The sequence below is a fragment of the Nycticebus coucang genome, chromosome 5 (assembly GCF_027406575.1).
Source record: "Nycticebus coucang isolate mNycCou1 chromosome 5, mNycCou1.pri, whole genome shotgun sequence".
Lineage (NCBI taxonomy): Eukaryota > Metazoa > Chordata > Mammalia > Primates > Lorisidae > Nycticebus > Nycticebus coucang.
Genome location: NC_069784.1, coordinates 83,129,678 through 83,144,607, shown reverse-complemented (window position 1 = coordinate 83,144,607; position 14,930 = coordinate 83,129,678). Strand labels below are relative to the sequence as shown.

The following is a 14,930-nucleotide window of genomic DNA, read 5'->3' as shown; positions in this document are numbered from 1 at the left end:
AGTCTTGATCTCATATCAATCAAAGCTGCCCTCTCTTTACACATACATAAGTAAAATATAAAACCACATATATATGGTTTCTGCATAAAATTTTGTTTGAAGAAAAATTCTCCATCAGTGTAATCATAAGATTTATTCTAGGAAACATTTAAAAGCATACTTTACAAAAAAAAAATGATTCAGAAAGCTTTTTTTTTAATTTCCCACATGATTCAGATGGTTAGCCAGATTTGCAAACCATGAATCTATATAGACATCTTCATTTTATACAAAAGGAAACAGCCTCAAAAAGATATGAGACCTATCCAGAACCCTTCATTGCTAGAATTAGAGTTCAGGTTACCTCTCAGTTTATCTTTCAGTATTACTTTGTTAACTATCGGTACATGGTTGGCTTTCTCTTCTTCATCTTTTATATTATTGTGTATTGTTACATTCATTAAATACACCCTATATGTAGGCATCATTTTTTTTCATATATACATAACAATTTAGCATTGTTTTGACTTCGTAATTTTCATGAGTAGTTTACGCGGCTAATATAATTTTTCTCTTTATGCCTTCTTTTTTTGCTTCTAAGTGTAATTGCTGTCACTCATATAGCCAAAGTTTGCCGGAATATATATTTTTTTAAATGCAATACAATTCTAAAAATGTTCACTTAATTTTTTAAATTTTTATTTATTTTTTGTGACAAGAGTCTCACTCGGTCACCCTCAGTAGAATGCTGTGACATCATAGCTCACAGCAACCTCAAACTCTTGGGCTCAAGTGTTCCTGTTGCCTCAGGCTCTAGAGTAGCCACGACGCCCAGCTAATTTTTCTATTTTTAGTAGAGACAGGGTCTCACTTTTGCTCAGGCTGGTCTCTAACTCCTGAGCTGAGGCAATCCACCCACCTCAGCCTCCCAGAGTGCCAGGATTACAGGAGTGAGCCACCACCCCTGGCCAAAATGTTCACTTTAAAATAGATGCTAGGTTTTAAAAAGTGCTGTGTGGATATTCTACAAAATAATGAGATGCGCTCTTCAAAATTATCCAGGGTAAAGAGTTGCAGAGAAGGGCTACAAACTGTTGCAGATTAAAAGAGAGGAGAGAGACATGAAAATTATATGCAATGTGTGAATCCTTCCATGTCTGAATGTGTTAGAAACTGAATCCTCAGGGGCGGCGCCTGTGGCTCAGTGAGTAAGGCGCCGGCCCCATATGCCGAGGGTGGCGGGTTCAAACCCAGCCCCGGCCAAACCGCAACAAAAAAATAGCCGGGCGTTGTGGCGGGCGCCTGTAGTCCCAGCTGCTCGGGAGGCTGAGGCAAGAGAATCGCGTAAGCCCAAGAGTTAGAGGTTGCTGTGAGCCGTGTGACGCCACGGCTCTCTACCGAGGGCGGTACAGTGAGACTCTGTCTCTACAAAAAAAAAAAAAAGAAAGAAACTGAATCCTCAATGCAGAAGTGTTGGAAGTTGTGGGGCTTTTGAGAGCTGTCATGAGTGGTTAATGCTGGTATAAAAAGGGCTTGCAGGACTGGGTTCCATCTCCATTGCCCTTCTGCTTTCTGCCATGTAGCAATGCACCAAGAAGGCCCAGGCCAGGTGCCAGCACCTTGATCTTGGATTCCTAGCCCAGAACTGTGAGAAATAAATTGTTGTTCTTTATAAGTTACCGAGTCTCAGGTACTCTGTTTTATCAGTGCAAATGCATCAAGACACACTTGGACTAGGTCCTAGATTGAATTAAAATATATTATTGGGATAGTTGATAAATTTAAATATGCACTATATAATAGTATTATATCAATATTAATTTCAAAGTTTTGGATATCTGTATTGTGGTTATGTAAAAGAATATTTATATGCTATAAATATGAAATTATATCAGAGTCAGAGTTATAGCCTAGCAATTCCTGTTATCTGAGCACTTCAGGAGGCTGAAGTGGGAGGATCGCTTGAGCCCAGGAGTTCAGGGTTGCACTGAGCTGTGATTGATTGCAGCCCTATACCTACCCCAGCCTAGATGACAGAGCAAGACCCTGCCTCTTTAAAAAAAAAACAAAAGTTACCCCCACCCAAATACCCTGTATGAAAGAAGTTTATATAGAATTAGTTCACTTGATTACTGTCTCAATTGTTTGCCCAATTTAAAGCTTCAGACCAACTTTTTCAAAAACCTGAGTGGGAGAGATATGAAATAACATTTTTCTCCTGAGTCATTTTCTTTGTAGTGACATATTTCTCATTCCAAATATTAAGTTCTAGATTTCCATTTTGAAACACAAAGATATATTTACCGAAAACTTGGTTTACTTTAGCAGTATCAAGTATTTCCTTTCTACCGTTAGAGCAAAAAAATCTACTAAGTTTTTACTATTCTCTTTTTTTAGTCTCATTGTTACCAAAATGCCCAGCTATGCTTTGTGGTTATTTATGATAGCATGAATAAGGTCACACCACATACAATTGGCTTATCTGGGAACTTTTTAAAAACTTTTTGTTGTTTTAATAATTGAAGCAATCTTTATTGATAGAGTTCTTCTACATAGTAGGGCTAGCTATCAGAAGCTCTTCCCAAACATTAATTTTTTTTTTTATTTCAAGTTAATGTGAAAGTACAACTACATTACAGTGTTTGCCTTTGTGAGGTAGAGTCCCTCTTGTAGTGCGTCCCGTCACCCACATGGTGTGCCATATACCCTTACGTTATGCCCATCAAATGGGAGCACAGCCATCTCCCCTCCCCTTCCCACCTCCTTTGTTTCCCCTCCCCCCAACTTGAATTGAATGAGTTTTTCTCTTATGTGGGTGTGTATTAGATTGTCTTCGGGCTTCATGTTACTATTGAGCACATTGGATACTTGCTTTTCCATTCTTGAGATACTTTACAAAGAAGAATGTGCTTCAACTCCAGGTTAATACAAAAGATGTATGGCCTAGCATTCCTATTAACCGAGCACTTGATATATCTTTGTGTCTCCATCTTTTTTAATGGCTATATAGTATTCTACGGTATACACATACCACAGTTTGTTAATCCATTCCTAGGTTGGTGGGTATTTAGATTGTTTCCACATCTTGGCAATCATAAATTGTGCTTCAGCCAAACAATCTAGTGCATATGTCTTTATGATTAAATGATATTTTTTCTTCTGAGTAGATGCCCTTACAGTAATGAGACTGCAGGATCAAATGGGAGATCTAATCTGAGTTCTTTGAGGATTCTCCATACCTCTTTTCAAAGAGGCTATATTAGTTTGTAGTCCCACCAACTTTCTTTCCACATCCACGCCAGCATCTGCAACTTTGGGACTTTGTGATGCAAGCTATTCTCACTGGGTTAGGTGATATCTCAGGATGGTTTTGATTTGCATACCTCTGATGATTAAGGACAATGAGCATTTTTTTATTTGTTTGTTAGCCATTTGTCTGTCTTCCTCAGAAAAGGTTCTGTTCATGTCTCTTGCTCAGTAACAGAAGGGGTTGTTTCCAAAACATTAGTCCTCATGGTACATTCTGCCAGGAACAAAACTATCCAAGCTATGAAAATATTTATTGACGAATTAATATATAGAAGGTACTGTACTAGGCACATGGGACATGGTGATGAACAACGGAGAAACTTTAGTTCATATTTCCAAAGGGACCACTGTCCCAGTCTAAGAATCTCTCTGGTTATAATTGTGTTGTTGGTGGAAATCAGAAAACAAACAAACAAAAAATAAATACTAGTGTGTATATTGGGCAAATGTGTAGGCAGTGACAAAATACTATATTTTTTAAACTTTAAACTGTTCTGTTGAGGGATATGACAGCCCTACATTCTCTTGTTTAGTTGTCTAAGTTTAGTTAGTGATAACTTTATGTTGTAGATTAAAAGTGGCCCCAGCTCCTAAACCAGGGAATGAATGCTGCCTAGTCAGAGCTCTGATGAAGTAGTTTATTTGGTTTATTTACATAGTGAATATTGCTTATGTTCTCCAGCTTTTGTTACACAACTCATAAACTCCAACTCTCCTTTTTGTAACAGGGTTGGCTTTTGGATTGTATGCCATATTATATTGGCTCCTCCCCCCGCCACCCCCCACTTTTTTTTCTGCCTGGACATGAATGTTTGTTTGAAATAATTGCTCCCATGTTTAAATATTGTTTGGGACACAGTGTTTTGTATATTGAGCTGTGACTTGTTTCTTCTGCTTCATGGTATGCAAAGGTGATTCTGGCTTAAGGAAAAACCTTACAGATAAGGAACTTTTACTCTTATACCACTACTCTTTCAATTTTTGACTCAGTGCTAAGTAGGAGGAAGATTCTGAGAATATTAAAATATTTCAAAGAAATATATAATAAGAATATGAAGAGAACTATACTGGAAATGTTTTCAAATATTCTAAGAAAGATTTAATACAACACAACCGTGGCATTCTAGAACTTACAAAGAGTGAATCATTCCAGATAGCTGAGGGTTTATCCTTTTGAATACTAACATTTTAAAAAAATCTTCCCAAAGTATTAATACCGTGCTTTCTGTAGTAGTCTGTGTACGGCTTAATCTTCTATTTATGGTTGACTGGTACCATTACTAATTGGTACCAATCGTTGTATTAACACTGTGATCACAACTATGTGAAAAAATATGTATAGATGTAACAAAGATTGACAGAAAACTCAAACCAAGGAAAGCATGTTTCAGGTCAGTAGTGTACTATTAGGAAGTGACAGTATTTTCTGAAATTGTTTTAAACTGTGACACACAGTAGTTTGGATGTCTGTTTGGGACATTTTACTTCATTGTCTTTAGAATTGGTAGTATGTCAGGTTTTTATTTTTGGCGTTCTTCTGCGTGTACCAACTCTCTGTAGTCTTTTTGTGTCCTCTGTTGACTGTCATCTCCCAGGACTGTGCTGCCTCTAACAGGAAGTCTAAATATTTCTTTAAAAGAGTCTCTTGTTTCAGATGCCAGCCACGTCATTATCACCATACATCATCAGCCCATTTTGCCCAGACATCGGAACCTAGGGATTTGAAAGTCATTGGGAACAGAGCAGAAAAGAAGTAGGGTATTTCTCCTTCCTGGAGTTCCATGAAATTCTTGTTTCCTTGTTGTCTTCTGCCTCCAAGGAGCTGAGAGGTTTAGACATTTTGAAGAGATTATAAAGGAGACAAACCAAGAATTATGCCAAAGATTCTGGATCTATTTTTTTTTTCTTTTTATTAGAGGAGTTTAGTTTTGCTCTCTTTGTTTTCCTGTAACAACCAAGGTTATTGATACATCATACTAAAATCATGAAAAACACAAGATGAAGTATAAATTTAATTTGGAATAAAATTTGAATTCAAAAGAAAAATCTGAATTACAGCACCCTTTTAATTAACAGATGGGTATTAATAAATCTCAGTCAGGTTTCATGATTCTAAAACAGGAATCCTTGAATCAGATTCTTAGTTCCTTCTGATTAAAACTCCAAGTAATGTTCTAATAGTAACTTGAACTTTTGATATATACTTAAACTCTTAACTGAAAATCAGCCAAAGCTCTCATTTATTTTATTACACATCTTCTCAAATACTGATCTGATTCTTGATGTTCTGTTTTACACTTTTAAAATATGTTTAGACCTATTTCATATACTTGTCATTTTTAGTAACCATATAGTACAGTTTTTAATGTATAACTAAAATAACTTTTGGTCATTGGGTACAAGTGGGCTGTTTTGCTACCATAGTTTCATTAACGTCAATCTTAGGTGAGCACAGTAATTAAGAAAGAATGAATACTTTCACATAATAGCAACAGAATTTTTATCAGAATTCATTGTAACCCTCAGGTTTCTGTTTTGAATGATACATATTGCAACATTTGAACTTTCTCCATGTCCACATTTCCTGTTCAGGGGCGAAAACAGGTTTAAAATCCATTTAATATCACTAAGGATTCTCAAAAGGCAACAAATTATTTTGTCTTCCACTATTTTGACTCTTAATTGACTATTGTTGGATTTCTTTCTTGGAATAGATGGGGAAAAAAAGAACCAAGTGATGATTCATGGAATCGAGCCAATGTTGGAAACACCTCTGCAGTGGCTCAGTGAACATCTGAGCTACCCGGATAATTTTCTTCATATTAGTATCATCCCACAGCCAACAGATTGAAGGACCAACTGTGTGCCTGAAGGTCATCACCCTTAAACAGGATTCTCCAGAGCACGTCACCCTCCTGCTTCAGCCAGGGTTGGTGGAGGCGCCTGACCAGGAACACTGCACTTGCTGCGAGCAGAGCAGGCACCAGATTCCACGTCAGATAAGGCAACTGGGCTGGTCTGTCTTTGCATCACCGCTGCTTTCCTCCACTGCCGTCGGTAAACCTCAGCTGTGACATGAAAGATCCACAGGACCACTGCAAGTCTTCTGTTTTCTTGTAAAATATAATGAAGCCGAAACCTGTGGCCTATGAAGATGTGCCACTCGGTTTGTATTTCTGATTAACAAATAAACAGAGGTATTTCCTAAGGTGATGATGGTTGAACTTTAGCTTGAGAGAGTGGAAACATTGGTTTAATTTTCAAGAGAATTACACTTAAGAAAGTAAAAAAGAAATTCTGTTATCAATAACTTGCAGTAATTTTTTTTGTAATAGATTGAATTACAGTAAACCCATCTTTCCTTAATGAAAATTTCCTATGTTTACAGTCTGTCTATTGGTATGCAAACAATCTTGTAACTTTGATAATGAATAGTGAGAGATTTTTAAATAAAGCCTCTAAATATGTTTTGTCATTTAATAACATACAGTTTTGTCAGTTTTCAAGTACATTCTGCCTCACATATGGTAGATCACTTTTTACTCTGCTACCATTCTAATGGGTCGTCATTGGCAGGGGGCTGATGGAGGGCATAGGATGACACGTCTCAGGAGCTGTCATAGGATTTCTTGCTGCCAACTTTAAAATCGGTGTTCTTTACACACTAACATATACATAATGTAACTGTTTTTCTTTGTTGTTTATCATTGTAAGCCTGTCAAATCATAGTATGCCGAGCACCTGTGTGAGATAATTTTGCATTTTTGGAAAATCCCATTGTTCCCCAAGCTAGTGTTTTCCATTGGCTCCAGGTTTAATTTTTCACTATTGTCCCCTGGCAGCCAGTCTTTGAAGTCTGAAGATTACCTGTCTTCTGACTGCAGCATCTTTTCCTTAATTTTACCAAAAATAACCAGGGGTAACTGTAGTTCTTGTTCAACATAAGGAAGGTTTGTTGTTTATTACCAAGCTGCTGGGATTTTACCAGTTGAACATGTTTGTGCATTACAGTTGCTTTCTTGTGAGTTAGCTTACTGTCCACCTGTGAGTAATGGTCTTAGATTCCATAAAAAAGGAATGTGAAGGAACATTTTTCTTAAAAAATCATACAAATGTTGAAATGAGGTCCTGCTAGTGCTCACTGCTTCCTTTTCTTTTTCCTGTTGTTATTTTCACTGATGAATAGTATATTATTCGTAGAATGAGATAAAGTTGATCAAATATTCTGGCATAGAAATTATAAGGCTCAGTCAAAAAGAGTAACTCAGGGTACTGAAAAATAGTACCCTGAAAGTCAAAGAAAAATAGAAGCAAGTAGAAAGGAACTGGCCAGTGTGAATAAAATGAAAGAAAACTGCCATCTTAGTGAAAGAGGAAAAAAACTACCAATATTTGAGTTACGTAAGGATAAAAAATCCACTGACTTGTATTTTTGCAAAAGAGGTTGGTCTGAATATGATTGTTCACATTAAAAGTGTTTGTTCCTCTGTTCGCTTTGGGGATTTTCCCCCTGATGTTTTGACAGACTGAAGTGAGCTTCTGTGAGCAAAAGGATCAGAATGCCAAGGAGTGCTAAACTGTGATGAAGAAAGTGCAGTGAGGATGGTAAGCCAGAGTGGTTGCCCACAGACAGGACCAGTGTACGGTCTTTGCAGTGGGCTGAAGTGAGCTCTTGATCTTGACTTCTGGGTTTGAAAGTAAAGTTAATCAAGCCATTGCCCATTTTTACTTATTCATTATTACACCAGCATCATAACTGTATTACTCTGCTCCCAGGTAAGTGAAGTCTATGATACACCAGAAGAGGAATAAAACCAGACATTAGTGCTGGGTTAGATATCTATTTTTGTTTCTTTTTATTTGAATATTTAAATTTTATGGTTTATTAAAAAGTTAAATAAGTGTTGTGTCTGTCTTTATTTCTGAAAGTTGGGGATGAACTTTATTTAAATTTCCTATTGGTGAAATCATTACAATTTCCTGTTTTAAAAGTTTCTCAGAGAAATAAAAAGGATGAGGGATAAAGGAGAGCATGTGCACGAAAATTAGAGAGGGCTTCAACTCTTCATATGCTCATTTAACTTACCCTCGATAGATAGTGACCCTCTAGAAAATTAAAAAGAAAAAAACCTTTTTTGAGACAGAGTCTCACTTGGTCACCGTTGATAGAGTGCTGTGGCATTGTAGCTCACAGCTACTTCAAACTCCAGGGCTCAAGCTATTCTTTTGCCTCAGCCTCCCAAGTAGTTGGGACTACAGGCACCTGCCACAAAGTCCAGCTATTTTTAGAGATGCAGTCTTGCTGTGGCTCAGGCTGGTCTCAAACCTGTGGGCTCAGGCAATCTACCCTCCTCGGCCTCCCAGATTGCTGGGATTATAGGCATGAGCCACCATGCGCAGCCTAAGAAAGTTTTTTTAATTATTGGCATTATATACTAGGAAGGAATATATTCAGACTAGATAAAGTCATTGTTTTTCCTTCATAATGTTGATTTTCATTTGGATGACCTAAGCTTGACCATGGAGAGAGTTAAATTGATAAGTATCATCTAAGTGTCCAAAGCTGTTCATAATTCAACAAAATTGACCCATCCATCTTTATAGGATGATGATGTACACACCACATTCCAGTCTAAGTGTGAGGCACACCATTTAGTGGTCTAGTCTTGTTATGCTTATCCTGCTGACTGGAAACTAGGCAGGAATTGATCATTTTCTAAGAAAACATTATACAAGATGTGACATTGAGTGACAGTAGCTATTAACGGTTATCTTCACAGGGCATATTTATTGTTTTATAGACTATGTAGGGTAACATTCCGTTCCATTTATGTGGGTCATGCCAGAGGATGACAGTCTCACTTTATATTTATCATACTGTTGCTATTTGGGCCTGAGGTAAGTGGAGTTTCCTGATACATGTGCCAAGGTAGTTGAAAGGCAAGTGTAGAATCTCAAAGTCTGCTAGGAAAACCAAGTGTGGCCACAGTTAGGAATGTTTGGACCCATTCATTGTCAATCACTGGGATGGAGCCAATCAAACACTACTTGTCTCTTAAGACTTACATCATCCCCTTAAGTGTTTTCTAAATATTTATCTCCTGCTCTGAAAATATTAAAAATTACAGGGGTGGTAGGGAGGAGCAAAGAGAAAAATGCCTGTTTTCAGATGATTTGAGAGTAAATGACACTTCATAATTATAAAAATCTATCATGTAGCTTCATTTAACGAAAGGCTCTTAAATTCTCTCAAGCATGGATCATAAGTGGTGGTAGCAAAAGTCATACTACTGTGGAATCTCAGTCGGCACAATGTAGGAACCAAAAGAGTAAAAGGCCCAGTTCTTAAGTCCTTTAAGTAGTTCAGGTATATTCAGATTTTTAAACATTTAACCACTTTTATTAACCGTGGTAATGTGTTAGCGTGATAAACAGTGAGATAAGGACAAATCTGATTACAGTGCAGGGATGGCAGTGTGCTTTTGACCTGTCCATGGCGTCCTTTGAATGTGACTTTCTCTCTGTAGCTTCCCCACCTCCAAGCATAAATAAAGTACCACCAAGCTTTTTCCTTTATTTCCCCTAGTTCTTAGTGGAGTGTCTAACCAATGTATATAAATTTTTTTAAAAATTAGGGATTGCTTAATGACACCTTAAAATCAGTCTTCTATTTTTTCAGTAAAAATACCAACTGTAAAAGTAGAAAGAACCTTATCGTTCAGAAATCAGTATACAAAGTGCAGTTGGCTCTGGTGGCATTGGTGATGAGGACGTGCTTACTCAAATCAGCTACTTTCAGTAGGAATCACTGTGGACAGAGCCCCGCATCAGCTCACATTCGTTTTAGCTGCAGTGTTGACCACAGCACATAACTTGTGTTTCAACATCATTCTAATTTAGGCAGCCCTTAAAGCTGGAGCTGTTCTCACCAAGCATCTGGAGGTATTTATTAATTCTGACCTTTCATAAATGAGTAGTTTGTGTCTTCCTTCTGTTTCTAAGACTACTTCTGAAAATGAGAGCTATTTAATCCAGCGTTAGGATAAAGGAGAGCATGTGAAAGAAAATGAGCTGTAGAATCATTTTTCTTTTTTTTTTTTTTTTTTTTGGCAGTTTTTGGCCAGGGCTGGGTTTTTGAACCTGCCACCTCCGGCATATGGGGCCAGTGCCCTACTCCTTTGAGCTACAGGCGCCACCCCTAGAATCATTTTTCTTAAAGTATCACAACACGCTATTGAACTCTAGCTTGGGAAATGCTACATTAATTATCAGATCCTAATGACCCAGACAGTTCATAGTATAAATCTTATTCTTCCATTTCTGACGACTCTGGCTATTTAAAAAGAAATTTGCAAGTGTCTGACTCATCTCCAGACAAAACAGCTCTGGTCTGTTCATCCTTCCTCCAGATAATGTCCTGTTTCTTCAGTGTCACTCTTGAAATTTATTCGAGTCTGTACTGAGTATTTAGTACACGCCAAGTACTGGGCTATGTGCAGGCAGTGCAGTAGTTTAGATTTTCATGATGCCCACCTCGGTGTAGTCTAGCTGCCAAGTGCTGTAATCCGATGGACCACATCCCGAGTAAGATACAGGGTTAGTGAGAGGTCTGGGAATTAACCACAAGTTCTTTTTTATGAAGCATGCACATAAATATAAAAACTAAGGTAAGTGGTGAATGGATTGGAGAAAACCCCTTCTCAGCCCTTAGGTATGACAGTAAGTAGAAATTAAAGGTGAGTGTTTGTTCTTAGGGAGTCACCATGAAGCTAGTCAACCGAGAGAGCCATGGAGCTAAAATACAGCATTCTATGAAAATAATCACCCTGAGCCCCAAATGGAGCGCAGCTTAGGTCAAGCAGAGAGGGCTGACTTCACAGCCACCTGCAGCAGGAACTTACCATCTCTGGCTGGACACTGTACCTGTTTAAGCATGTGATGGCCTTTCTTTTTGTGTGGTCTAGTGTGTATTGTCTGAGTAAGTTATGCTGCTGAAAGTTACATCTGTGAGTTGGGTTTTGATATTCTTATTACTCAAAACTTGGGTTTTCTTTTACAGAGACAGTAACTCATTGGCTTATAAACTGTCTTTGAACCTTATTATTTTGTACAAACCTAGGGAAAAATTGCACCCCACCCCCTCCCCCAACACCAGCCTTTTTCTGAGTATGCCATCTCAGCCTCATCTCCCTGAAGAGTTTGGTCATTTGCAGAGCCTATGTTTCTGTAGCTCCTTTTGTCCTTGTTTTGAAATTCATTATCATGTAGGATGAAACGTCAGCTTATCTTGATCTGTCTGATGTGCTGTAATGATGCTAATATTCAAGTGTGAGAGAGAAAGTTCTTGCTGTTTCACCATGTCCTGACGCCAGCTTTAAAAGGTGAGGGAGCAAATCAGGTAAAAGCTAAGTTATTTTTGGACTGGATAGTGCATGAAACATTGGAGTAAAAAGAATAGAAATGCCGGATGGATTTAATTAGCAATAGTCCAACTCGGATGAATGGTGGACATCTTTCATTCTAGGCAGAACAAAACACACACATTAGTCTTAAAGAGAACGTTTTAAAACATATCTGTAATTCGTAATACATTGTTAGATTCATTTAGATTTTATTGAATTCTACATGATTAATTTGTTCATTCAAACATGTACTGAGCAAACAGGGTAATGGATCTTTTGTGAGGAACAAGACACATTCTCTGACCATAAGGAGGGAGAAGACAAAAATAACTATGCAACCTAAAACTTGGAAATTGTAATGAGAATGGTACAAATAAAGAACTGTGGGAAATAGAGCTGAGAAAACACTTTACTCTGAGCTTAGCGTGTGCCTGGCTTGGCCTCTCAGCAGCATTTGACAGTTGATCACACCCTTGTTTCGCTCTTGAAACACTTTCTTCACTGGACACCACGCCCTCCCGATTTTCCTCCTGCCTCAGCACCTTTCGTAGTTTCCTGTGATTCTTCTCTGCTTTACTCCTAAATGTTGAAGTGTCCCGGGGCTGTCTGGTTCTCTTTCTCTAGTTGCACTCAGTACATAAATTTAGCCCATGGCTTGTTATCTCCAATTTTAACTCTCCTGAGCTCCAGACTTAATACCCAGCCACCTACTTGATGTGGGTTTCCCATGTGTTAAAATGTTTTTTTAAGCAGAACTCTAGTCTTTCCCCCCCAACAACTGTACCCTTCTCCTTCTATCCCATCTCAAGAAATGGTACCCCGTCAGTGAGTCCTGATGACCCTGTCTTAAAATACCCCCAAATGCATCGCCTCACTGCCCTTGTCACTGCTCCCACGTTCACGTCTGGGCTGTCAACCCTGATCTCTCACCTGGTCTTCCCTGGTCTTCCTGCTTCTGTTCTCATTCCCCAAATGATGTCCTGGCAGTTTCTTGGTCAAAACATTTCATTGTTTTTCTATCCCATCCAAGGTGGATCTAAATTCCTCCCAGGTTCTGCTTCATCAGGGCTCGTGTGTCTGCGACTTCGTTAGATCTGCACCGGCCTCCTTGCCAGGCTTCTTGTACCTTGACTATTCAGATCCTTTCCCTCCAGGGAGACCCTGCACTGGAGACCACCTTTCCCTGGGACTTTGCCTGGCTCATTTCCTCACCCCATCCTAGCACCTGCTCACACGTCACCCTGTCCCAGAGGCGTCTCCCGACCACAGGACCTGGAGTCCTGCCCAGGCTCTCAGGTCATCTTGCTCTCTCTACGCCCGTCATCACATTCTTGCTCCTCTTCATAGCACATCTCCCTCAGAAATCATCCTTATTTGTTTATGGTTTTATGGCTAACAGTTACTAAATGTGTACAATGTCCCAGGCACTCGTCTGAATGCTTTTCAAGTGCATTTAATTTCAGACCTATATGAGATGGTTCTATTAAGCAACTTTCCCAGCATCACGAGGTAAGTGACAGAGCCAGGATTTAAACCCAGGCAGAACAAGTCATGTCCACACTCTTACCCACTTTGTACAGTTGCCTCGGCTTATTTTTGGTCTCACAACAGACCGTGAGGACAGGGACATTCTTCTCTTTATTTCTGTGCCTCTGAAAGCACTTCACACATCACAGGAGCTTATTAAATGTTTGTTGAATGAATAAGTTTCCACGATGTCTGAGTAGGTTAGGAAAAGCTTAATTGAAGAAGGGCTTTTGACCTGGAGCTTGAGGAAAGGGGGAAATGGGGGAAAGAGGGAAGAAAAGTGCGTGATGGTGTGAGCTGGATATAGAACCTCATGAACACAAGCGCAGAGGGAACGTCCAGCTGGGCTGGCACCTGAGTCACTTGTAGGGGAGAGGGGAAGATGAGACAGGAGAGGTACATTCTGACAAGATTACGGAAAGCCTTGGGTGTCAGACTAAGGAGATTTTATTTGATGTACAAAAAGAGTCATTGCATATTTTTAGTAGTTAGACCGTATGTTCAGAGCAGACTTTTAAGGTGCTGACTCTGGTGTCAGTGTGGAGACGACAGAGCAGGCTTAGAGTGGGACACTGAAGAGAGAAAGCTACTGTAGTATCGGCTAAGCCAGTAGTTTTCCAGCCTTTTTTTTTAAGCAGCAGAATGCAGGCTTTAGTAAAAGCTTTCTTAAACATCCAGTAAAACAAGTCAAAGAGGAGCTTCTCTGGTTGAAGCAGAGTGACCGGCTGGAAAGCTGGCCTGCCCCTCCTCCTGGTCGCTAGACCCATTGGTCAGGCTCTGCTGGAGGATCTCTGCTCCTCACACGATGACCGGTTGAGCGCCTCTGGCCTGGTCCTGCTGGTAATAAAGTCTGGTGAATTTCAAACCAAAAGCAGTACCCTGTTAAGAGTGAAAGGGACATTGATGAGAAAACAAGAGGAATCAACGGAATAAAGGAATAAAAAGAGGGACCTCCGCAGAAGTCAAAGGTAGTGGAGAATCTGGGAGATTGGTTACCCAGATGAGAATATAGTTGGGAAAAATAGATAGTGTGCTTAGTTGGGAACCAGGAGTAAGAACGCAGACTAGAGGTGTTAAGGTGTCTGCACGTCCTGGTCACCTGTGTGGCTGCTTTTATGATACCATGCTCCAGTCAGGTGGGGCAGACATCAAGATATTCTGAGTTGCGCTACTGAAAGGTCCTCGGTGTAGGACCATCAGCTGGTGATAGAGATCAGGGCAGTCTTCGCCCTGGAAGCGTGAGCTGGAACCAAGAGTTTGGCATGAAATTCAATCAGACATACGAAGAGGTGAATAGGCTTTCACGCCTCTCACCATCCTCTCTCCATTCACCTCTCTCCATCCTCACTACAAATTCTCTCATCCAAGCCACTAACATCTCTTACCTGTACAGCAGCCTCAGAACTGGAGTCCCTGTGTCATCCACTCCTGCACCCTCAATTCCTCTCTCCACCTGGCAGCCAGAAAACATCATTTAAAAGTTCAGGTTAGATTCACTTTTTCCTCTGCTTAAAATCTTCTTTGGTCTCCTATTGCCTTTAGGATAAAACCCTAAATCCTTACCATGATAAAAAGCTTTTCAAGATATGACTTCTTGGTGATAGTTTTTTTTTTTTTGAGACAGAGTCTCACTATGTCGCCTTCCATAGAGTGCTGTGACATCACAGCTCACAGCAACTTCAAACTCTTGGGTTCAAGCGATTCTCTTGTCTC

General features: G+C 39.4%; 1 protein-coding gene and 1 pseudogene across 5 annotated transcripts in view; one reads left to right on the top strand and one right to left on the bottom strand.

Moving 5' to 3' along the window:
• Positions 1-6,773, top strand: part of ATG5 (autophagy related 5) — a 144,755-nt gene extending 137,982 nt beyond the window's left edge. For all 4 annotated transcript variants that reach the window (XM_053591182.1, XM_053591179.1, XM_053591180.1 and 1 more), the window contains one exon: positions 6,003-6,773. In XM_053591182.1, the coding sequence (XP_053447157.1) occupies positions 6,003-6,139 (137 nt within the window). In that variant the 3' untranslated portion in view covers positions 6,140-6,773. The remainder of the gene's footprint in view (positions 1-6,002) is intronic.
• The window catches only part of LOC128585843 (glyceraldehyde-3-phosphate dehydrogenase-like), a 618,240-nt pseudogene that overhangs the window by 147,220 nt on the left and 456,090 nt on the right, over positions 1-14,930 (bottom strand). The window lies entirely within an intron of this gene.